The 25,206-nt window shown below is 41.3% G+C and overlaps 1 protein-coding gene across 4 annotated transcripts in view; it reads right to left on the bottom strand.

Annotated features, from left to right (window-relative positions):
• The window catches only part of AZI2 (5-azacytidine induced 2), a 28,677-nt gene extending 10,393 nt beyond the window's left edge, over positions 1-18,284 (bottom strand). The window contains exons 1-5 of one of the 4 annotated variants that reach the window (XM_069770949.1): positions 18,182-18,284; positions 7,839-8,068; positions 4,630-4,755; positions 4,198-4,297; positions 1,373-1,521 (exon numbers count right to left, since the gene is read on the bottom strand). In XM_069770949.1, coding sequence (XP_069627050.1) covers positions 1,373-1,521; positions 4,198-4,297; positions 4,630-4,755; positions 7,839-8,063 — 600 coding nt within the window. In that variant the 5' untranslated portion in view covers positions 8,064-8,068; positions 18,182-18,284. The other 3 variants (XM_069770920.1, XM_069770931.1, XM_069770942.1) reach the window with 3 other exon arrangements.
• Between the last annotated feature and the right edge of the window lie 6,922 nt (positions 18,285-25,206).

Raw genomic sequence — 25,206 nt, 5'->3', positions numbered from 1 at the left:
TGCAACAAAAGCTGCTGACATAAACATTATTTAAAGTGCCATGTCTAGTATTCCTTACAACTGCTATTTTAGTCTGTTCTTTCTAGCAACATTCATTCTCACAATACAATCTGCAATCTTAAATTATTTATATAGCTGTTACTCTATTCTATAGAGCTACCTGACACCAGAACTGCATACAAGTTATAGTATGGCTTCAGAATTTACAAGTTATTGAAAACACCTAAAAGAATTCCAGATAAACAGAAAACAACCCACAGTAATGGGAGTTAACAGAACACCTCACATGCCTTCCAGGCAACATGCTTTATCCCCACCTAGTGTTAACGAACACAGACTACACGCGAGACAAGAAAATCATGTGCGTAAACCTGTCCGTGTAAGCTAGGAGTGTGGCATGACAGCAGCAGAGACGTATTCAGTGCTGGGAGGCCAAGAGCTCAACTATATATGCTTTGAGGGCTGCAGGGGAGAAAGACTTCAGCTTAACTGTAGTCTGGTCCCTGAATGCCCAGGAGAGGTTGTCTTACATACCCTGAATATTGGCTCAGTCAAATATGATGTGACTCAAGATTACATCACCATAATGACCATAAGGAACCTAAAATCGTCTGCCTCTTCAAACAATCACGTTTAAATCTTTTAAATTTATCGTGTAACTTCAATGTGACTGCAGAGTCCTAGAGACTGCCACTGTACCTTTTTTCATGTGAAGCAGTAAGCATGCACTAGATCTTTTAATCTTTTTTAAGCTTAATACATTTTATTACTGCTAAGATCTCTTATTTTCCTTTTTGAGATCCTAAGCACATCTATGTCACACAATGACTCCCTCACAACAGACACTTGTCCCAGAAATGGCAGGGAAGGGCACTAAAAGAGGTATAGCAAGATTCTGAAAACCTTGTTACAAAAATACACTTTTCCTGACAAGCTTCATGCAACTACCCTGCTGTGCTAGAGCTCCTTAAACAAAGTTCATGATAGCTTTTAACATAAGCATTCTATTGTCTTAAACAAACAAAAAAACCCCAAACAAACCAGGTCTTGCCCAAACTTTCTAAGAAGTCCAGCCCAAGACAAATATCAGAATAGAACACTTTGATCTGATTGGCTACTTAAAATAAATTGTAAAGCTTTATTTTCTGTTGTTACGTGGGCAACAGCTGGGAAATCTCACGTATGTATGTGTACTATTTCCAAGAAACAAGCCAGTCTATGAGAATATTTAAGGTTAATTTTACTAGGAAGTTGATCTTCACTCAATTTTTATCTCTTTGTTTAGCCTTTATTTTGCTTGAACAAGGGTTTAAAAATAATGCTATAACACAGACACATCTATTAATACAAAAATTCCTTAAAAATAAGGTACCTTCTGCTTGGATTTTTGCAACTCCTTTCTGAGACTGTTGCACTCTTGCTTGAGCTTTTCTAGATCCTGTTCCAGACTATGCACCTTCAGGTCACTGCTCAGCTTCTCTATTTCCCAGCTGGACTGAGTACAATTCAGATTTTTCATCACTGTAAGAAGATAAACAAGACAATCAGAATTCAGTCTCAGTTCAAGAAATGTAACTCAATATGTAAGGTTTCACTTTAACCAGCCCATGCCCTACAAAAAATTATCCTGTATGTTCTGAAGAAACTGCAGTCTATGACAACAGAGAAATAGTAACACTGGTAAAGTTGTTGGCAGAGAAGTCTCCTTTCTGAGTTTAAAGTACAGAGCCCTACTTTCCAAGAATGCACTGGAGATTTTACATAAAGAAAACGGAAGTAACAGCATAAAAAGGCACTGGAAATACAAAAATCTGTTAATGGCAAACATGCATGATATATATACCAACTTGCATACTTCTTACATGCTTTGAAAACATGAGCCTCTTCCTCCCTCAGATTTATATCATTACATAATTCACCCTAAGTTCTTCCCAAGTTTAATATGAAGAAGTTCCAAACAGAACTACAAAAGATACAATCAAAACAAAAGGGTAAAGTCTAGAAGTTACTTAAGGCTTCTTATTAGATAGAAGAAATTCACATGGTGTCTATTAAGCAACCTAAGACAATCGTAGCATCAAATCAGTAGTAGAAGGCTAGTTAGACAGCAAGAAAAGAAAGAATATAACAGGAAGAAAACCCCCAAGTCTTCAACTGCACGGTACACTCACTTCCAGATTTAACAATTTAAACAAGCTTAAGCTACACTGATTTTTCTTAAAGAAGGTACTCAGAAGCCCAGTTATCAGTAAAATTGATTACTAAGTAAGGCTTGAAATCACCACATTTTCAGAGCTCGCTTTATAAACACTGCACTTCCTACCTCCTTAAACCACGATGTCCTCAACAATGATACTACTACTACATGTGGTTTGTTCTTCTAGGTTTAAAAACTTGTGCAACTGAAGTAGTGCATTACATGCTTGAGGTCCTCTTGGAAAGTAATCCAATTCAAGCACAGCAATACTTACAAGCACCCTTCAAATGACTGCATTTGTACAGAGTCTGAAATCCAGTCCATACCTCTAACTCTACACAGACAGCATTTTCTTATTCTCTTTTCTTGTAACAGTACATTGTTTTTTTTCTTCCATAGTGTTTTATTTTACATACCTATCATCTACACAGCAGTCTTTACAATGGCAGTAACAGAAGCTGGATTTGGGCTTTTGGAATTGCCAGGGTACACTGCTTGTTTCTCTTTTCCCCTTTCCACCAGGCTCTCTACAACCAGCATCTTTCTACCTTTCCTCACCTCCCAGCCCTTTAAATAGCTGTTGCCAACTGCAGCTATTGCTATACAACATCCTCCTGTACCTGTCATATCCCAACAGTGAAACAAAGCAATATATCAGATCATCTACAGGTACCAGGGAAAGTGGTATTGACGGGATAGTGTTTGATATTTGAACAATTATGCCCCCATCTCACTCTGAGGAAAAGGTGGTGGGTGTTTTGGATTTGTGTGGTAGGGTTTTTGGGGGGGGGGGAGTGGCTGCAGGGGTGGCTCCTGTGAGAAGCTGCTGGAAGCTTCCCTGGCTCCAAGTCAGACCCACCTCTGGCCCAGGCTGACCCCATCAGTGACGGTGGTAGCGCCTCTGGGAGAATGGATTTAAGAAGGGGAACTGGCAGTGAGTAGGGGGACTGGAAAGTGAGAGGAACCCCTGTGCAGACAGCAAGGGCAGTGAAGAAGGAGGGGAGGAGGAGGGGATGCCCCTGCAGCCCATGATGAGATGGCAGGCTGTCCCCCCGCCAGCCCATGGAGGGGAGCAGGTGCCCACCTGCAGCCTGCGGAGGAGCCCACACCGGAGCAGGGGGATGCCCCCGAAGATGGCCATGACTCCATGGGAAAGCCTGTGCTGGAGCAGTCTGTGCCTGAAGGACTGCAGCCCATGGGAAGGACTCATGTTGGAGAAGTTTGTGGAGGACTGTCTCCCATAGGAGGGACCCCACGCTGGAGCAGGGGACGAGTGAGGAGTCCTCCCCCTGAAGAGGAAGGAGCGGCAGAGACAAGGTGTGGCAAGCTGACCCCAACCCCCATTCCCTGTCCCCCTGCACCGCTGGGGGGAGGAGGTAGAGAAAATTGGGAGTGGAGTTGAGCTGGGAAGGAGGGAAGGGTGGGGGGAAGGTGTTCTAAGGTTTGGTTTTACCTGTCACTATCCTGTTTTGATTTGATTGTTAACAAATTAAATTGATTTTGGTTTTTTTCCCCCAAGTTGAGTTTGTTTTTTGCCCGTGACCATAATTGGTCAATGATCCCTCCCTGCCCTTGCCTCAACCCATGAGCTTTTCTTTATATTTTCTCCTCCTCATCCCACCACAGGGGAGGAGTGAGCGAGCGGCCTCGTGGTACTTTGTTGCCGGCTGGGTTTAAACCATGACAGTGGTGTCCAGAGATGTACACGACTAGCCTATAAAGTGTCAGGTTGTGCACATTTCTCAAACGATTAAATAACCTACAGTGGAAGAACGTGACAGCCTCAGATCTCTACCATGGACCTCCTCGTCTATGATAACTAAACATGCCTGCCACCATTTACAAGAATGAACATATATGCAAGCTCAAGGTACCTCACTGCAGTATACTCCTGTCTTACCTAGCCACTATATAGGGTTAAACCTCTTCATGCCCTGAGATCATAATATAACCACTAAGACTAGTCAACATACATTAAGATGAAGTAACCACATACATACCTTGTTGAGTTTCCACTTCAGTTCTTAGCTGTAATAGCTCTACTTCTTTAGACTGCAACTGTTCATTCAAGGTTTTCAAGGATTCCGCGCTTTCTTTCATCTGTTTTCAGGGAAAGGGGGAAGCCATTTGTGAAGCTTTTTTCTATCATATCTGACAATTCTGAGGTTTTGGGTTTTTTAAAAAAAACAAACCAAGAAAACTATTGCTTTGATTTTTTTTTTTTTTAGCATTACCCAAGCCCAGCAATAAAATTGAGATACTTAAGGCCGTTATTCCTACATAAAGTATTGACATGTACTTTAAAAACCTAAAGGAGTGATAAAACAAACACCACGGATCTTCAGCAAATAAAATTCATTCTACAGTAAGCATTTACTAACTATGCAGTACTTATATAACATGCATTTAAGTCATTACTTAAAAAGGCATACCATTTTATCCAGTTTGCTTTTCAGATTATCTCGGTCAATGCAGGCCTCTCGATAGGCTTGGTATGCCTTGTTTACTTGTTCACGTCCAACTGAACCGCATTCCTCTTCCAGTCGTGAGCCAAGCAGCTAAAAGTTTAACAGACATGAGAAGTAAGAAGTTTTGTATGTTATACTGAGAACTGCAAAATTTAAAAAGTGCAATAGTACAGCCTGCAACTTAAACTAACATCATTTTTTTAGTTTAGAAAATAAATTAATCAAATACATTGATACGGACCAAAATTTTTTACAAAAGTGAAAACAAAGGCTGTCTACAAATTCTGCAATCTCTAACCATACTTAATGCTCACTAGTTTACTACTATGAGTATTTAAAAACCATCCACAAGTCATGGTTACTCACACTGGCAATCCTGTAATCATATTTTTTTCCAGGCTCTGAAGATGTGCAAACTGCTTTTTGGAAAAGAGTTTTAAGCGTATAAAGACACAACATATAGAAAATTCAGAGGAAATCAAACATAACTTTTTTAATGACTCATAATTTAAACAAAGACTTTTTTTTCAGTGTAATGTGGTTTTTATGTGAGAAAAGCCAAAACAGAATTATTTTACAAATAACTATTAACTTCCAAGTCACCACTATCTCATTGCCTGCTAAGGCAAGAGAAAAGCAAGGGCGAATAAGCACCACTAACTAGATTGTCAGAAAGAGGGGGGGCAGAGTTAAAATATATTCAGTATTTTTAATAAGACAGCAAGAAGAGAAGCCTTACATCAAATTACATCCATTCACATAGAAAGTACTTGTACTAAGTATTGCATTATCCTTTTCATTCTGCTTACCCTGCACACTTGTTTTAAATTATTGAGGCATTTAAACACACCCAGTGTAGATATTTGCGACAGATTTATATATTTTCTTAAAAATTAAGAGACATACACACACAAAAATTACAAAAATCAACAGTTATGTATCTACCTTAAATATCTCCTCTTTTAGGTGTTCACTCGAAAGAAAGTACAGGAAAACAAGCCATAAAGATAGGAAGCTTCTGTCCTTTGCTTTTTGTATTGACCCTCAAAGTATGTGTACTACTCATTTTAAGTTTTGTCTTTTAAATTTTCCTCCCCCAAATAAAGTCATTCTGATAGAACACAAGCCTTACCAAACTTTCTGGAAGTTTCCATACACTTTGAAATTTAAAACTCAAAAGAGGTAACTCTAAGAGGTTAGTATTTTTTATCATACAGGTATACTAGCCATTAACAAAGACTGAAAGTCAGCTCTGTTAAGTAACAGTCTAGGCCCTCTCAATGCCCCTCTCTCATAGAAACATTTCTATGGTATTCATATATTAAAACAAGTCTTCTCTATGGAAAACAAAGTATCATCTTCAAGACAATTAAGCTGAACCAGGCCAAACCAAAAGACACAAGACTAAAAGGGATTGTCAAGGTCAAGTCCTGTTTATTGTGATTTTGAGTAACCACATAAAAGATGTTTGTCGTGGTTTAACCCCAGCCAGCAACTAAGCACCACGCAGCCGCTCACTCACACACCCCCCCACACACCCATCCACACACCCCCACCCCCCCCAGTGGGATGGGGGAGAGAATTGGGGAAAAAAAAGTAAACTTATGGGTTGAGATAAGAACAGTTTAATAGAACAGAAAGGAAGAAACTAATAATGATAATAATAACAATAATAAAATGACAATAATAATTATAAAAGAGTTGGAATATACAAAACAAGTGATGCACAAGGCAACTGCTGACCACTCCCTGACCGATGCCCTGTTAGTTCCTGAGCAGTGATCCCACCTCCAGCCCAACTACCCCCAGTTTATATACTGGGCATGACATCACATGGTATGGAATACCCCTTTGGCCAGTTTGGGTCAGCTGCCCTGGCTGTGTCCCCTCCCAACTTCTTGTGCCCCTCCAGCCTTCTTGCTGGCTGGGCATGAGAAGCTGAAAAATCCATGACTTAGTCTAAACACTACTTGGCAAAAACTGAAAACATCAGTGTGTTATCAACATTCTTCGCATGCTGAACTCAAAACATAGCACTGTACCAGCTACTAGGAAGAAAGTTAACTCTATCCCAGTGGAAACCAGGACAATGTTACACTCAGCATGGTTCAGACAATATTCAGTCTAGAGCTCTGTTCCTATCCCCATTACTTTCCCCAGGACCCTATATGAAGAAAGTGCTGAGAAAGTTTTGCCTTTTGACAGAAGTTCAATCCTGTCAAACTAGTCACTAAGAATTCCTGAATAAGTGTTTCAAAATTGTACCGAGTATGACTCAAGCTCTTCATTCCAATGCCACAAAATAATATATACTTTGTAAGCTTTTAAGAGTCAGTAGCATATACTTAAGACTAAGTCCTAATAAATGTCTCGGCTCTAACTTTAGGATCTCTCCTTCCATCTTCTATTAATAAGAAAGTAATCTATCAAAGTTAAGACCTTCTGCAGTACAAAGACACTTCACTACTGAATGATGGATACACATAGCATTCTTTACTCGGGGAAAAAATCCTGCACCATGGCCAATTTCTAGCTTTAATGAATTTCGCTAAACTAAGGCCATGAGAAACCGCATATAAAACAAATTCCTAGACTCCTTTAAGTTTTAGAATTGCTGCATCAAAAAATAGCTAGCCAACACCTCCATGTTAAGCATTGCAACTTTGTATTTCATGTTTGAGACTGCTATTAGCTAGACCTAGCCAGATATTCTTAACAACCAAATTTTCCTTATCATTGTGGTATGTTGAGCCAAAGAGATTCTTTTGATAGACAGTCCCTGGATTCTGACAGTTTAAAGACTTGGCACCTCACTATTCAACAACACTGTGACATGTGCCCAAGTTAAACACCATAAAGAGGTAGATGAAATACAGTAACGATCCAATGCAACTACACCTCTTTTGGAATCATAGCCAGTGTCTTTGCAGTGCACTACTGCATTGCGTCATATACATGCCCAGTAAGAATCAAAAATCCTAGTATGATGTAACTAGACTACCAGAGGAACAATCTGTGTTTCACTTAAACAAATAGAACAATTTACCAAAACTTTTTAACTTGGAAATTATTTTAAGTACATATTTTAAACACTTAACCACATGTTCCACCATCCAGACAGAAGCAAAAAAGTAGCTGCTACCAGAAGCTGGTAAGTCAACTTTTTTTCTTACCTTCTCTTCTAGAATTCTCACTCTTTTTTTTAAGAAGGAGTTCTCCTTCTCTGTCTCCTTTAGCCGTTTCTTGATATCTTCATATGCAGTGACAAGTGCGAAGTGTGAGGCAACAGACTCATCTCCACTGTAAGATGAGACAGGAATCTCCCCATCTCTCTTATGAGCATTGTCTGCTTTTTCATGGTTCAAAATACAGATGTCATCCTCTACCAACTCCTCCATGACAGCTGTTAAAAAGACAGATAAGAGTGCAAAATTTCACAAAGACAAATTCATCAAGAGTCTCAAGTCTGAAAACCTTCCGAAATAATACTGCAGGGTGTTTCTAAGTACGACAAGATTGAATAATTAGGAACTACCTTAATGTTGCAGAAAAATCTTGAAACCCATTATACACTGCTTAGAAAAGAAGCATCCTTCACTGTTACTTGATAAAAATATTTTGAGTACACATCAGATTTATGAACCCCACAATTAATTTTTATTATGGCTTAACACCATCCTAGAATTTGGATGGTACCAAATATTTGAACTACAGGAATTAGAGGTTTTCCAAGTCAGCACTGAGCAGTAAGAGAGATTATAGTTGCAAGAAATCAACTACTGTGGTTCCTGAGCAAGAGGGCCAAATTTCCTTCATTCTTGAATGCAAATATTTATACTTTTCCCAAACTTTAAAATGGAATCTTAAGGTACACTTGCCTTAGTCCTTAAAGAGGCTGCATGAGTAGCTAATCTTTACTTAGTCACAGTAGAAAACATCCTGCTGAACAAGAATTACAGTAATCCTTGACTGCAATTATGGTGAGAATGAAAATCCACTCAATAACTATCTGCCCAAACATGCATGGAGGAAACTGACAATAATCTGACCATAAGAAAAGTATCACCCTAAAACACTAGGCAAATCCACCTGAATGACAAATGCAAAGTAACCATTAGGTTGAGTTTTCATTACAACACGTATCGTTTAGGCACAGCAAAATATTCAATAAGAAAATACCACCTTTAAAAAACTCCATATACTTTCTTGAACTCCAGGCCTTAAGGGAAAAGCCCCAACAGCATTTTCCTTAATGTTAATAGTTATCAGGAACAAGTTCAGGGGTTTGATTTAAAAACAAACAAACAAAAAAACACACTGAAAAACCCAAACCCAACCAAACAGAAAAAGACACAGCTCATTCTTGTTTAGTTACAAAGATCAAGATTCCTTGCATTTATATGCAATACTAACAAATGCTATACAGCATCTGATAACGTTTCCCCCCCCCAAAAAAAAACCTACTGATGCTACTCCTACCAAAAGTAGATTTTTATTTTTATTTTTTCCCCTTGAACAAATCCTTAGGTTCCTGATGATTAGCTAATGAACCAACAGAAATGATGGAATGAAAGAAATGAGCATAACGAAGACAGTCTGTATTGTAGGAAAAAGCCATTTCAACAACAGAAAACTGACCTGACCACCTGAACATCACATCGCAGGAAAGACAGGCATCAGTGGGGGAAAAACCCACAGCCACAGTCACTGACTCTACTGTGTATTTGCTATTTAAATTCAAACTAGACTTCCACTTATTTAGCGATACTAAGAGGTAAAGGGATCAACTGCCCTGGAGCTTATCTTCATGGTCAGCTTTCTCTCACCGTGCTAGCAATGGAAAAGCTACATGGACTGCAGCATTATGAAGAGCTGTAGCACAGCTATAGCTGAACAATGGTGCTGTTATCACATTTGTCTCAATTTGCTTCAAGCCAGTTAGACAACATGATAAAAAACTGTGACATGTTGTTTATACTAAATAGACAGCAATGGAGTTGCAACAGTGAAAAAAGACAAGCAAATTACAAACCAAAACTGAAGTCTTTCTAATGGTTATCTTCAGGAGGCAAACAGATGCCTTGTATACTGTTTGATGTATTCCGACAAAACATGTAGCCTAAGCTTCCCTTGCCTGTTGTTTTGCCTCATACTTAAGCAGAAAGAGCCTTGCAAAAAAGGTTTGCTTCCTTTTAATTGTAAGAATAATATCACTCCAGGCACAAAGTGACCTTGACCAAAAGCACTACATCATTCAAACTGCATTAACTGACTGAAGCAATTGCTCATTTTGTCTTCTAAGATGAACATAGCTCTTCTCTCCCTATTTTACCAAGGGCCCTCCAAGTCTTCTCACCCATCTCATCAAATTCTAAGAGCTTGCCTTCTCAAGGCAACACATCTCCTTTTCTCTGAGCACTAGACTCAAATGTCACTAAAGAATTGTCACAGCTTATCATTATCTCTTGAAGAAGCAGCAGATTGTGTGACCTTGTACATAAAATACATCTTTGTCCCCACACTTTCCTATAGCTCCTAAACTTGAGCATCATACATTCCCTATTTCTTGCACACATCAGTTCCACCAGGAGATGGCAATAAGGGAAAACAGGAGACATCAGAATACGACATCATATTTATTCTGCATTTTGCTAACTAAAACTCACTGCCTTCATGAGCTTCCAAAAGAGCAAGACCTTCAAATAAGACTTGACATACACAAATACTATTTTATAAATTCAGGTACACACTTAACCTGTACCTACTAAGAGGACTAGTTACACTAACATCTTTTTACTTGAAAGATCTCATTTCGTTTACAAGATTATTCAACTCCGGTTTTCTGATGCTGCTCTCTAAGCCAGCACTGGATGCTATTTAGAAGATAAGCATATAATTCCATATAATTCAAAGGGCCTTGTAATACACATTTTTCAAAATTTCTACACAAGAGAGAACCATTTCAGAAAGATCTGAGATACACATTTTTGACTAATCTTACTGCATACTAAATGACAAGAAACTGCCTACAAAACAGAAGTCTACTTCTGAGAGACAGGCGCCCAAAGAAGACACCTTCCTCTCAGCTCATCCCTTTAAACAGATCTGATGATGTAACACTTTGGAGAGGAAGTGGCAACACACCATACATAGGCTTAAATGAAGTAGGATATTCAGAAGGAATTGTGCGATTTTTAAACTTTTTGCTTCAGTTATTAAAAATAAATAAAATTATCATGAAACATGCTTCTCTCTACTGGAAGCTTAAGAGCCTGTCAAGAAGGGAAAATCACCACAACATTCACTTTTTATATACATTATTTTTATCTTCTGTTATCTCTATTAACATAAAGTATTAATAATATCCACATACCGTATTACACTGCCATGACCACAAAAAAGTGCAGTCGTTTCAGCTCTACAAGAAACACTATTCAAATCACCACTGTCATCATGCCCAACAATATGGAAACAAAACCAACTTCAGACAGACATAACTTTCAAATAAATGGACAGATTTACATAAACTGAAATTTAAATGCCACTAAACACCAATTCACTCAGAATTTTAGAGCCTCACATGAAGGAAATATAATAATAAGATATTTACATTACTCTTAAGTTTAGCATAAGATCACTTCAAAAAGACATAGCGTAGACAGTCAGAAAACAAAAAGCTGTTGGTATTTTGAGATTTCACCCTACCTCTTAAAGGACATTTCTGCTTTGGGAAAGAGGCACTACTCTTGAAACCGAAAGCACCTTCTCTTCACAAAATAAACAAGCCACTATGATTTCTAAGAGATATCATGATGCTATTGTCAGTCAATCTGAAAGGAAAAGTCTGTACATATTTCATTCTAAATAGCTCTCCATTTTCTCCCGTAATAGTTATTCTACAAAACCACACAGTTAAATTAAAAAAACCAAAACTTCAAAAATTGTAATAAATTTATAGAAGAGGAAAAAAAATGAAGAAAACATGCATTTATCAAATCTCAGGTATGAGTTGATACAAAATAATTTTAACAGTTAACTCTATTAGTAAACATCAGTCTGTTGCCTGTCCTTACTAAATATTCCTTTTATTGCATATTTTAAAAAGTTTCAAATCTCACAGTCTACAGAACTGTATGATAGACATTTCCTAAGAAAAGTGTTATGACTTCTGTATTGGATAGGTGCACGATGACTCAAAAATAAGTTATAATATACGCACCACTAACTGCACTATGCATTAGATGAGCATAAGAAAAAAGTCACATTAGAAAAATTAGAGCAGCATTGCTAAATATATCTAAATAAATCAACAGAACCTAAAAAAGAAGAAAAAAACCCCAGTTTATCTTTATGCTGCAAAAAACTTTCTGAAGTATTTCCAAAGAAAAAAATAAAGGCAAAGTTACTTCTCCAGCACCTGCTAAGCCCGTATTAAAAGGGCCAATAAAAGATATAAGCTCATACAAGAATAAAACCTGGTCATTAAACAGTGTTAAGATCAGCAGTTCTGTAAAGGTCATGGTGAAATGCACAGTTCACCCAGCTCTGTCTTGCTGTCAGGAAAAAGAAAAAAAAAGAGAAAGCATGCTCGCAAGTACTTTCTCCATAAGAAGCTCTCTCATGATATTATAGCAATAGACAGAAATCCTTAGAAGACGAAACCTTACAAAATGGGGCTATTATCTGTAAGAAAGGCTGTAACCTTTAATTTTACTCTTTATGGACAGGAATCAAAATTTAGTTTTTTCCAGTATTATATTACATCATTTAAAAAATATGAACTGTAAGCAACAAAGAAGTGCTTTCTGACACAATACATGTATTAGATTATTCCACAAGTTACGACTCGTCGAATCTGGCAGCCCCAGAAGGGCTTGCTGGATGGCTTACTGAGTCCAGCCGCAGACCTCTGCCTGAGTTTTATTCTGTTTGGCTTCTCCAATTCAAAGCTACACTGGTATGTGCTGCTGCAAATGCTCCAGAGCTGTCACTCTGTAGCACCCAAGTGAATTTTGATCTCTCTGGAGTAGCAGTATGAGATAATCTGTACTAGAGTAACCAGTTAAAGTGAAAGATTTCCCACTAAAATATTTAAAGTATTATACAGACAAGTTAATGTCTATGAATACAACTGATGTCCATCTCAACATACCTAAAGCAAGCTTTATGATCCCACTTACCACACATCCCATCCCAAGAAAGGTCTCCTAAATACTTTTGCCTGTGACAAAGAAACATGTTACATTTATACATTTTTTACAATGATCTGTACATGAAACAGCCTATTTAAAAGGAATTAATCTTTACTTCCAAAAATAAATACAGTAAATGAATACAGTAGTAGTGTTTGTATTAAATAACTAATGTTTTAAAAAAAAACAACACCACAACCCAAATACACTGTCGACAGGACGTAATATCAAGTTCTAGCAGGAGTAATTATGGCCACTGTTTATAAGCATCACCACTTAAGTTTTCTTTCACGTACTGTAGAAAAGAATGGTTTACAGAAACCACTTCTGTTGTTCACGGATACTTAATGTAGGTTATAGAACAGCTTTAGGATTTAATATATTAAGCATCTTGAGAATAAAAATGTTTTCCTATTTCTTATTAATGCTTGGCAGAAATATAGCTTTTCTCTTCATAGAGCTTTACAAATATTAGTCATTAACACCATGGGAGGTAGTTAAATATAAAACAGATTTTACATACAAGGAACACAAGACGCAGAGGCTCTAACAGCAAACAGACAACTGCACAAACAGACTTCTGTAGTTTGAAATGCTAATCTTATTCTCGGATCAGGAAGAGAGAGAGTAAAAACAGGATTACATTAAATTTTTCCCAGTATCAAGCAGATTCCCATTTTGCCCCACCTTTTGATTTGAAAGAGAACAGAACGGTTTTCAAAATATTTCCAAATGTCGAATGCAAATAATTTCAAGATGGTATTTTCCTGATTTTTTCAGGGCTACTGAGAGTCTGAACTATTTTACTTCATTTACCTTCTAGACTTCAGGGGTTTGACTTCATAATGGTAGTATGAATAGTCTCCAGCTGTTAATAATAGGGGCATAATTTTTGTACTTGTTTACCTTGCCTTACATGGAAGGGTGTATATATGCATGTAGACATAAAAATAAAACATTAAATTCAAGAAATGCCTTTGATCCATAGGAACCCTGAAGGAGCGTGCAGCCCTCACCTTAATTTCAGAAGTTGTACTGCTTTTTTCTTCTCCTTTTTAAAAGACACTCCAGCACAGCAACGAAAAATACAGAATTCCTGCAGTCGGCATCAAAAACTCCACATAGTATATGGAGCACATGACACATGATGCTAAATAAAGCAAGACTTCAGTCTCTTTAAGCATCTACCATTTTGCATGTCTCCCTCAGAAATCTTAGGTTCCCTTTGATTCCAGCTGCGAACAGCCTGTTCTACTGCGAGACACATCGCTTTTTTACAGATACTTGCTCCATTTTTAGAGAAAAAAATCTGCATACACACATCTCAGTAGCTGCTAGCTTTGGCCACCACTTACGCTTCCATATGAACAAAGTCCACAGCCCCAAAGCACTCCCTAAGAGTCCATGTGTACAAGGGCACAGCCCTGCAGCCTCAGCATACTTGGTGCTCTTTCAGAAACACGTCAACGTATCAGCTACATCAGACCTCCAAATCGCTTTCGTTTTGCTGCCTCCAGGAAATGGAAAGTTACCGTCTCTAGGCTCACAAACCAGATCACTGTAGTTCATCTGTCGTGAACGTCTGGGTGAGCTAGAGGAGCCAAGCAAGATCTCCTTAGGTACAACAGGCAATTTTTTTGATCTCAAACTTTTTACAATAAATAAATAATCTACTCTCCAAAGAACTAGAAAAGTACTAAAAAGACCATTTTATGACAACGGTGCTTTATAAACCTTACTTTCTCTGAACAGTTTTACACCCCAGTATCTTCATCACTAATTTGTAAACCCTATGCATCTTCAACATAATGTATTCAATTTGCCTTTCTGTGGATGCTGTCACAACAACCACTTCCCCTGACAACCAAGAGAAAAGTGGGGCGGGGGGGATAAACCCCAGAAGTTAGAGTCAGTTAAATATTGTCCTCTCAGCATCCTATAATCCTGTTTATTAAACTATTAAATTTAATCTTGCAACTAATTAGAAGCAATGCTGCCAAAGAAACACAAGCAGGAGCAACGTGGCTTCTGGCTGTTAAACCTTTCTAGCACCAAATATAAGTATATTCAAAGCTTACTGAAAAACCCGTATGTTCTCATGCTAACACTGATTATTATTTCAATAGACACTTTTTTGGTGTTCATTCCTTCCCACTTAAAAATGTTTATAAAGACCAACACTGAAGAAAGTGAAGAGGGTTTGTTTTGGGGTTTTTTAAATCTTTTGTAAAACAAACAGTAGGTCCTACCTCCCAGTCATCAGTTTCCTCCCACTCAATTCAACTGTCAGATTAATTAATGTTCAATAAGTTCACAAGTTCAGCGATGAGGTATTATGAAAGCCTTGTATAATTGCATTAAGTTTTAATTCAACTGGAAACATACCTCACCTGTTACAGCTATTAAAAGGCAAGTTAAACTGAGCCACACTGATGGCCTTTGGTCACCCTGCAATTCACTCACATAACATCTGGAGGTTTTCAAGACACGACTGGACAGGGTGCTAGATAATCTCACCTAGCTTCCCTTTTCCACAAAAGGTTGGACCAGATGATCTTTTCAGGTCCTTTCCAACCTGAGCTGTTCTAGATTCTGTGACTCTATATTCAGGTTTACATCTCATTATTTCAGACAAACCTGGTCATTTGAACACAAGTTCCCACCAGCAGCTTGTAAGCGGATGACTTTGAATATTCAAGTTACTTATGCTTCACTTCCCTCCTCAAACTTAATTTCTTCTCCCCAAATGCATTGTCAAATTTTAGCAGCATCTACCATTTTATACACTAAGAACTCCACATAAAAATATTATATAATCATGTAAAAATAATAGTTAATTAATGCAATTATAGTATAAACATATAGCAAAAGCATAAGACTGATTGCAAAGCTGATTGTGGATAAATCACATACGTATGGAGTCTCTAAAAGTCCCCCCTCAGCGGAACCCACCACTGACTTCTACCAAGCTATTACTAGTCTGACTTTTGTATTACTCCTATCATCACCATTTTAACAAACTGGATCTTGTTGCCACCGTAACTGTTTTATGGAGTATGGACTGTCTACCTAGACCACCTCTGTTTAGAAAATACCTGGGAAAGAATGAAAAGATATATCAAAAGGTAAATGCACACTGTATTTTATCCCATTTAGTTCTACCTTTTAGCTTATTTTCTTCAAAATCTATTCTAAGTCAGATATCGATGGCATGTGCAGCGACAGGTCTGTGCTTTTTCCAGGGTAGTTTTCACTTTCCTAAGTAGACATCCCACATTGTGCATTATGACTGGAAAATGTTCAATCTCCAATTCAATGCATCTATTGATATCATAAGAACAAATGTTACTGGATTTGGAACTTCATGTACAGTTTTTCCAACACTGTGAGACAAAGTTATTCTATTTCTTCACCCTGAGTATACCAAATACAGTTTGTTCATGTATTGGACCTGATAATTTTCACACTTTCCTCACCTTTTAACTCTCATATAGAAAACAGAGATATACTGAAAACCAAACTAGAATATTTGCTGAAATTTAGGCAATCTTAAAATTCTCTCCAATTTATGACCCATTTTTGCTGCACGAAGATGTCACCTCATCCCCTTTGCTCTTTTAAAGAGCTTTTTGCCATTTAATTTTCATTGTAAAACATAACCTAGCTAGTGTTCCAGCAATGGTCACTTTATACTTTTCTGAACCATAAACTGTAGTATACAAGGGCTGAAAAATAAAACGCAGTTTTAGAAAAAATGTGGGGTTTTGGAGGGGAAGAGGTGGCTAAAATCCTCGTATGAGCTGAACTAGAGTTCCCTCAACCAGTGTTTTCTGCCTTCTGACTTCACTCATAGTTGTTAGCTCAAAAATTGTGCTTTGAATTTGGGGCAGTAGTCTCCTACTTAAGTTATAGTGCAACCATCTGATAAACACTTCTTTCACAAGTTCTTTTACAAAACACCAATTATTCAAAGAACAAAATGTAGCAGTAATCTTAAATTTCTTTTGGTTTCTACAATAAAAATTCCAGGATACATGTGCTAACAGATAACTGGTATTATTAGCAGCAGTAGCACCTGATCACACACCACTATGCAAGAAAATTGTTTCCCACAGTCCGTAGTAACACTTCTCAGAAAACTCTGTCTCAGAAGAGCACCTCACCTTTGGAGCCCAGAGCAGACCTGACTGTTATGACAACAGCCTGACCCGCACCCTGCTTTTTCCAGAGCTGGTTTGCTGGTTTTAGTGCATACACACAGTGTATGGGACAGCAGGGAGATTAAGGGATTCCTCCAAGACATGCAAAAGCTCCTAAAACCACTCACTGGAACAGTTTACAGCCCAACCCCCTCTCACTTGTAAGCTGCTGGGGGACAGATTTATTTAAGGAGATGAGGGTAATCAGGTAATACCAGGTGAAACACCAGGACTTCAAGCTGGAATTTCTTAAAAGTCGAAAGCATCGCTCGCATACGAGACTATCTCAACACTCACCTGTACTCCCTTCTTCCAAACCAACACGGCCCGCAACACCTGTACTCCGGTCTGCTCCGGTATTTCATCGTGTTTCTGTTTCCACATCTCGTGCCAATAACCCTACTTCGTTCACGTGCTTTGCCAGATTCCCCTGTACGCGAACTGCTGCTCTAAGAACTCGCCCGGTTTTCCAGCTCAATCAGCTGCAGCTTTTTAACCAGTTTTATTGCCTACCCGGGACCCGTCCCCAACCCGCTAGCAGAACCTCTAAACTCTGCTCGCCCTCCCTCAGCGGGGAGGCCCCTCCTCACCCGCTCACCCTTCGCCCGCGAAGCGAGAGCCGGTCAGGGACGCCCCGCAGGGCTCGGCCAGCCTGCTCCTTCGGCGAGGGCGACTCGGTTTCACGAGGAGAGGCGAAAGATCGGACGGAGCCGCCCCCGTCCCCAGGGGCAACCGCTCCTACTCCACCGGGCGACGGGGCACGAAGCTCCCCGGCACCCCCGGGGACGCCACGCGAGAGGCTAGGCCGCGGGGGGGCCCGGGCCGCCCACAGGCAGCCCCCGCCGGCCCCCTGCGCCCGCCCGGCGGCCCCTCCCCCCCGCCGGCACCGGCACCAACCTCTCCGGGCCTCGCTCGGCGCCAGGCGGGTCAGCAACGGGCGGTCACCTCGGCGGAGAGGCAGCGCCGGCCGTCGCGGCCCCCGGTCGGGCCCCCTCGGGCCCCCATCGCCTCCGCCCCGCCGGCCCGGCCGCCGTACCGGCCTCCGCCACCGCGGGAAATTCCCGGGGCGCCGGCCTCGCCCGCCGCCTTTCGAGGAAGTCAACAAACGCCTCACGTGACGCGGACCTCGGCCCGCCGGTCCTTCTCCCCCTCCAACGGGCACTCGCTGCTCCCGGAAGGAGAGAGGCGGCTGCGCCGCCTGACCGGGGGAAGGAGGGCGGGCGGGCGGACTACAAATCCCGGCATGCAAGCGGGCGGACCACAAATCCCGGCATGCAAGCGGGCGGGCTCCCGGCCGAGCCCCTCGGGAAGGCCGGCTCCCCGACTCTAGGGCGCAGGCCGAGGCCTGGCTCCGCCCGGCGGGGGTGGCTGCTGCTGCCGCCGCCGCCGCCGCCGCCGCCGCCGCCCAGGGGGGCGGTGAAGCCTGAGGCTCCGCAGGAGGTGTGGGAGGGCGGACGGGTGCCGGCGGTCGGGGTCGGCGCTTCGTGCGGGCCGCAGGGCACGGCCGCTAGAAAGCAGCGGTGCGAAAACCGCGCTTCGCCCCTCTCAGAGGTGCGCCGAACCCCTCACCCCGACGCCAAGTAAGACCGCGGTGAAGATCCGTGCCTTCTCCTGGGGGGCTGCCCCCGGGCAACAGGCACGTCGGGTGGGAAAAGGCGTTTCCCAGCAGGCGGAGCGCACGGCGCCCTCCGAGCGCTCCTCGGCGGGGTGGCTTTTTGTCCTGCCTGTCCGTGTCCCCCCCCCCCGTTTTACCTTCTTCAAACTATTTCCAGCTTCTTGAGAAGTTCATACCTGTGCACAGTTGAGGAACTAGCGAGCCGCAGTGTAACATTTTACATTCATGCTCCCCTCCCCCCTCTTGTTTTTGTTTTTGGGTTTTTTTTTCAGTAAGCGCAAAGGCAGAGGTGAAAGGCAGGACATCGCCGGTTGCTGCACCGGGGGGAAAAAGATCCCCGCATGTAACCTCATCTGACGGAAACACAGCTTTTTTTTCCTCGGCCGAGTTCAAAGTGAAGCAAGAATAAATCTAAATCACAGTTCAGGACCTCTGCTTTAGGGATAAAAACAAGCTGATTCAACAAGTCTAATGTGGATCTACAGGGGAGGGCAGCTGCAGCGTTCAAGACTAATTTAAAACTAACAGGAGTTTCCTTTCCGGCTGAAAAAACAAGCAGTTTGCTTTCATGTTGTGAGAGCTCTCTGGCCGAGTCCCAAAGGGCCTTTTACAACTGTGCCGCAAAGTCAGCTGGAGCAAGGGAAGTGTTTTAGCATGCCAAATTGATCTATATATGGAAGAATATTGCAATATTGTGTACTCCTTAAATACTTAAAGACCAAATGGAAACAGGACCTCACAATCTGCTGTGGGCAGGGAATTGTTATTTGGACAAGAGTCTCATTTAAAAACCAAATCCACAAGATCTCCATTAATCATGTTCATAGACCTCAGAACAACTTTTTAAAGTTTTCGGCATACTACCATTATTAAGGTTTTCACCAGAAGTTTAGGTTAGATGTAAACTTTGCTTTTTTTTATGAGCCAAAGTAGTACAGTACTCGGTTTTCAGCTGTACTTAAAATCCTTCTTACCAAAAGCAACGTCCTTCTTTTCAGTCCAAAAAATACCATTTCCAAGTTAACACCTCTTCATGATAATTAATACGGCATGGATACAGATGTGTTTGTATGTCATTAAGTCACAGAACAGAGGTTTTATTATATGAATTAGCATTGATTTGAAATAGTGCCATTATGAAATCCAGAAGAAAAGCCTATAAGGATTTGGGCTATCACATATGTCCACTATTTTTGTGAATAGCATTAATGGACTGATTATCACATTTATTTTTATCCATGTACCTTATTTGTAGTCTTTTTCCCATAAAAAATTACAGTTGGGATCATATCTGCAGAGCAGTTAAAAAAAAAATAGTCCCAAGCAATGGCCAATGTTGTAAAACCTGGTGGTACACATCTAAAACCAGCTTAGAGACAGTAATATTAGAATTAATGTCAGAATTTATTCTCATAGTAGAGAGCCTGGGTTTTTTTCTTTCAAATGTTGAATATTTAAGTGGACAACAGTTCACGGTGTCAGTTATCTTTTCTGAAAAAAAAAACCCAACCCAGATACTTTAATTTCTGAAGAGAGAAACACTTATTTATTATCACCTCATTTATACAGAAAGTACTAGAACAGGGTATGGATTAAAAAGCTAATTATAAAGTGTAAGAACATATATAGTTCAGCTGCAAGTGGGCATACAATGTTTCTGTTGAACAACTATGGAATTAAAAAAAAAGAGAATGAAACATACATTAGACTGACAGATTTTTTCTTAAAACACCATCATGTTGCTACATAGCTCTTTGTAAGCTGTCCAGCCTAGATCTTGCAACCTACCAAGCACTATTATTTAACTAGCAAGACATTTCTCTCCACTTCAGTTTGACATCCTAATTCCAGCATGTTAAGCACATACAGTGAAATATATTGCCAGGCACAAGCATAAGCCTGCAGAACCAGAATACTGGACTTTTAAAACAAACCAAGAAAACCCCACCAACCCCAGATCCCAAATCTTTTCAAAGTCTTGCAAATAATTCAACACAACAAATGCCCAGAAGGATGTGGGCCAGAACATCCGGTATCAAAAGGTGTATCTTTAAATGAGAGTAGTAACTTTTCAGTACTAAATACATTCCGGTTTGATGACCTACCAGAGAGGTACATCCCGTAAAGAAACTGATTGCATAGCTTGGTTTTCAGATTTACGGAAGGACTGTGTGTTTTACTACAAAACAGAAAACTTAAAAATTCTGTTATAGAAAAAATACTGATCAGCAGTTAAATACAGTTGTTTAGTATAAGCTATATTAAACCAAACCACATCAGACTTTCATCTAGAAAATTGTAAATAGAAGATGTAGGATTCAGAAATGTTAAGGCCCCAGGCGACAATTAAATAACTAATGCATTAGAAGTATGCGCCTAGAACAGCTTACTCCCTCTACTGTGGTGAATTCTCTTGACTATTTCTATTATGTGTGATTTAAATAATGAATAATTAGAATGATACAAAATTTTTATTGTATATAATTAGAATAAAACGAACTTGATATAAAAATCAGCATGTTATAAAACATACTAAGTTAAATTCACTTTAGCAGATGCAAAAGCTGTTTTGAACAACCCCATCTATTCATTCAGATTCGCTTAGCCTCCAAAATAAATGTGAGTAATCATAGGTATTACTCTCCCCTCATACAGTGCAAATCCTTGCAAATACAAAAATCATCGTAGTTGCTCTCCTCAGATCCTTTCCTGTATTTGACATTGTACAGAAGCAGCACAAAGATCATAAAACCTGTTGTCCTGGTTTCGGCTGGGATGGAGTTAATTTTCTTCCCAGTAGCTGGTACAGTGTATTTTGGATTTAGTGTGAGAATAATGTTGATAACACACTGATGTTTTAGTTGTTGCTAAGTAGGGCTTATCCTAAGACAAGGATTTTTCAGTTTCCCATGCTCTGCCAGCAAGCAGGTATACAAGAAGCTGGGAGGGAGCGTAGCCAGGACGGCTGACCCAAACTAGCCAGAGGGATATTCCATACCATAGAACATCACGCTCAGTATATAAACTGGGGGAAGTTGGCTGGCAGGGGCCGATTGCTGCTCAGGCATCGGTCAGCGGGTAGTAAGCAATTGCATTATGCATCTCTTGTCTTTTCTTGGGTCCAATTTCTCTCTTTTTGTTATATTCCCTTTCATTATTATTATTGTTATTATATTTGTATTACTCTTATTGTTGTTATATTTTATTTTTTTAATTTTAGTTATTAAACTGTTCTTATCTCAACCCACAAGTTTTGCTTTTTTTTTCCATTCTCCTCCCCATCCCACTGGGACGGGGCAGGAGCGAGTGAGGGGCTGCGTGGTGCTGAGCTGCTGGCTGGGGTTAAACCACGACACGTCTTGCCCAAAGGTAATGCCTTAGCAGTCTTTACACTCTCTTTGCAATCCTTCTGTACCAGTCAAGGTAGGACACAAAGCTGCATTACAGTAAAACTGTGGAAGTACTAAATACTAATATATGCAGTTAAAATCCTTGCTGTGTATTTCCCTAGCCTGTTGATAAAGCACAAGTAACATTTAAATACAAAGGGTGTTTGCTGAGTTTTAGTTATAGGTTAACCTTCTGTATTATATTAAGCATAAATTCTTCTACAAGAGTCACTCATTTCTTTTTCAAGATATATCACTTAAACTGAAGTACCAAATATAGTTTTCAAAGTTACAGCATACTTTTTCTTCAAACACCTGTTAGATTGAAGCTATTTCTACAATATTGTTTCATCAACTCATCAAGGATCTTCAGGCTACTCATAATAGAAATTCATAACAAATGAACTAAAGTCTTTCAGAGAGAAATAGCATATACACAGACTTATACAGAACAGGAAACCACCCCATTAATCCTTCAAACACCCTAAGAGTGGAAGTGCAGAATTTTCCTGTCTGCAGAGTACGTCTGACAGAGAGATAGATGGCAACAGCTCTACATCCATTGAGTGGGGTAAGCAGAATCAGGACTTCAACCAGTATGGATTTGTTCAAGGATCAGTAGCTAGCTGTAGAGGTAGGAAAAAAGTGAACCCTACCCCCCAAACCCAAATCACTTTACAAAGTGATTTCTGCAGTCTATTGTTTATGGATTTCTAACAAAACCAAGGCCTCTATTAGATGTGGAAAAAAAAAAAAAAGTCCATGCAGTAACACCCCTGGAAAATTCTGGGCTGTGCAAAAACATAGGAACAACGCACCCCTTACCAAAATTGCTAAACTTTGTAAGATTACTAGGCTGGTACTTTTTACCTGGCTATCTTGGCAGACAGCAGAACGTGCTGGAAGGTAAATCTCCACGTTTTTGGTGACTTAGGCTGGTGGAGCTTTTTCTACCCTGGCTATTGTTCAGGGCCTCTTTATGAAGGATTTGATAACACACACACAATAAAAATAAAAAAACCCAACAGCCACCCCCAAAACCCCAAACAAAAAAACCACACACACACAAAAAGGTCTCTCTTACAGAAATAATTTAGGATATGTTTATACTTCGTTAATTTATTAGGATTTTTGTTAAGAATTAAAATGCAGAAGTGTAACTGAGTAATTTTATGACTGGCAAAGAGTAAGTGAAGAACAAAAGGAAAGGAAAGCCCACCTTTATTTTCTTATCAAAGGTGAACCATTCCCACAGTTAATTCTGCGGTATTTTCAGTCCCTTAAGAAAACCACGACTGAGAAAAACCTCATACGAGTTCAGTACTGCATGAAGGACAGATGTGGGTGACACTTTTAATGAACCAAGCTGTGAATAAAAATCAACAAACATTTTATAGACACTCTAGCAAAAGAGAACACCTTTCTTTTGAACCTCAATGTATGAATTAGTAATTTTATTCCTATTGCAGCAGCAAATGAACGGGGAGAATAATTTCTAAAAGGTTTAGGAAAAAAGGATTCGAGAAGCAGGTGTGAAACTAGTTTTTACTAGGCAGGGCTCGCCGACTCGGGCAGCAGCGGGTCCTGAGGTGGAAGAGGTCATGGAGACATGTTTCTGTCTAGTAAACTGCCTTACCCAGCTGCCAGCGAAGAGGACGAAGCTCAAGTTAAAAAGCTGACAAGCTCGGAGACTGCCGGCCGGACCAGCGGCCGGACCGGGCGCCGCGGGCCGCCTTTTTCCCCTCGCAACCCGCCGCGCAGCCCCGCGCGCTCCAGCCGCCGCCGCCGCCCAGGGACGGGCGCTGCCTTGCGGGAGCAGCGAGCCCGTTGACTGCTTAAGAAATCTCCACAAAGCCCGGGGGGAAGAAAGCTTGAGACCCCGGGTCCGCGGGGCGGAGAGGGCGGACGAGCAGAGCGGCGCTGCCGAGCCCCGCGGCCGCCCGGCCGAGCACGCGCCGGCCGCGGCATTTGGCGGGAAATGCCGTCAGGAGCGCGAGGCCCGGGCGGGCGGGGGAGGCCGCCGCGCCCCGGTCCCTCAGCCTGGGCTGCGCTCAGCTGAGGCGGCGGCGGCGGCGGCGGCGGCGGGAGCGGCTGGTTCGAAGGCTCCGCCGGCCGGCTACGGGCGGAGGGGAGTTGGCGACGCAGGTGAGCGGCGCCCGCCTTGTCCGTCAGCTAGGCGGCTGGAGGGCGTCGGCCGCGGAAAGGGAGGGTGGCAACGCCGCCGCTCGCACGCCTCCCCTCGCTTCAAACGCCCGCGGCCGCCCCCGTACCCCTTTGCTGCGCGGGTTGCGGTTTTCCTCGAGGTGGTGGTGGCCCTGCTGCTGCAATACCGCAGGTTCCGCGCCCGCTTCGGCTCCCCTCCGAGACTAGCAGCTCGCCCCAGTGCGGGGCAGCCCCTAGCCGGGCAGGCGGAGAGGGGCCGGATCGGCGTGTGGGGGCAGCCCCAGCGCGGGCTCCGCCGGTCGCGCACCTCCCCGGGGCCGCCTCGGGCTCCCTCCCAGCCCTGAGGGGAGCGGCCGCGCCCGCGGTTCGGAAAGGCTCCGGTCTCGTCGCGAAAACCGCCCTTCTTTTCCCTCATCCAGAACCGTAACAGGCTGAAGGACGAGGTGGTGGCAGGTAGGAGGTGTTTTGGGTTGGTTTTTTGGTTGGTTGGTTGGGTTGGGTTGGTTGGTTGTTTTTTTACCTTTTTCGCCCCCTTCTTCTGCCTAAAAAGCCTTTCTGGGAGTTTACTAGTCGTGATAGCAAGCTCCTCAGAGGATCTCAGAGCTGAAAAATGTTTTTAATCACAATAGATCCATGTATCTTGCTTAGTTCTAATGCTGCTGCCTTGGAACCCAGGCAGTTGAAATGGCGAATCCTTGCAGAGAACAGGTGCTTTGGCAGATGAAAAATTAAGTCCTATAGGAAGAAAGTACTTTAAAGAGGCTAAAAATATAAAATATTGAAGCTTGAACTTTCATCATCTATAGCTTAAGTCATTGGGTGGTTTTTTTTGGTTGAAAAATCAATGGCAAACCTTCCACTGAATTCAGCTGAGCTAACCTTCTTTTGTTGTCCCCTTAATGCCATAGATTTTGAAATGCTAAATTGTTTTGTGCATTAAAATTGAATGTTTCTTGTTTGTGCTTAGATCAATATTATTTGTA

This window comes from Haliaeetus albicilla, chromosome 2, assembly GCF_947461875.1.
Source record: "Haliaeetus albicilla chromosome 2, bHalAlb1.1, whole genome shotgun sequence".
NCBI classification, from domain to species: domain Eukaryota; kingdom Metazoa; phylum Chordata; class Aves; order Accipitriformes; family Accipitridae; genus Haliaeetus; species Haliaeetus albicilla.
The sequence above is the reverse complement of the archived record's forward strand: the minus strand, read 5'-3'. Positions and strand labels throughout refer to the sequence as shown.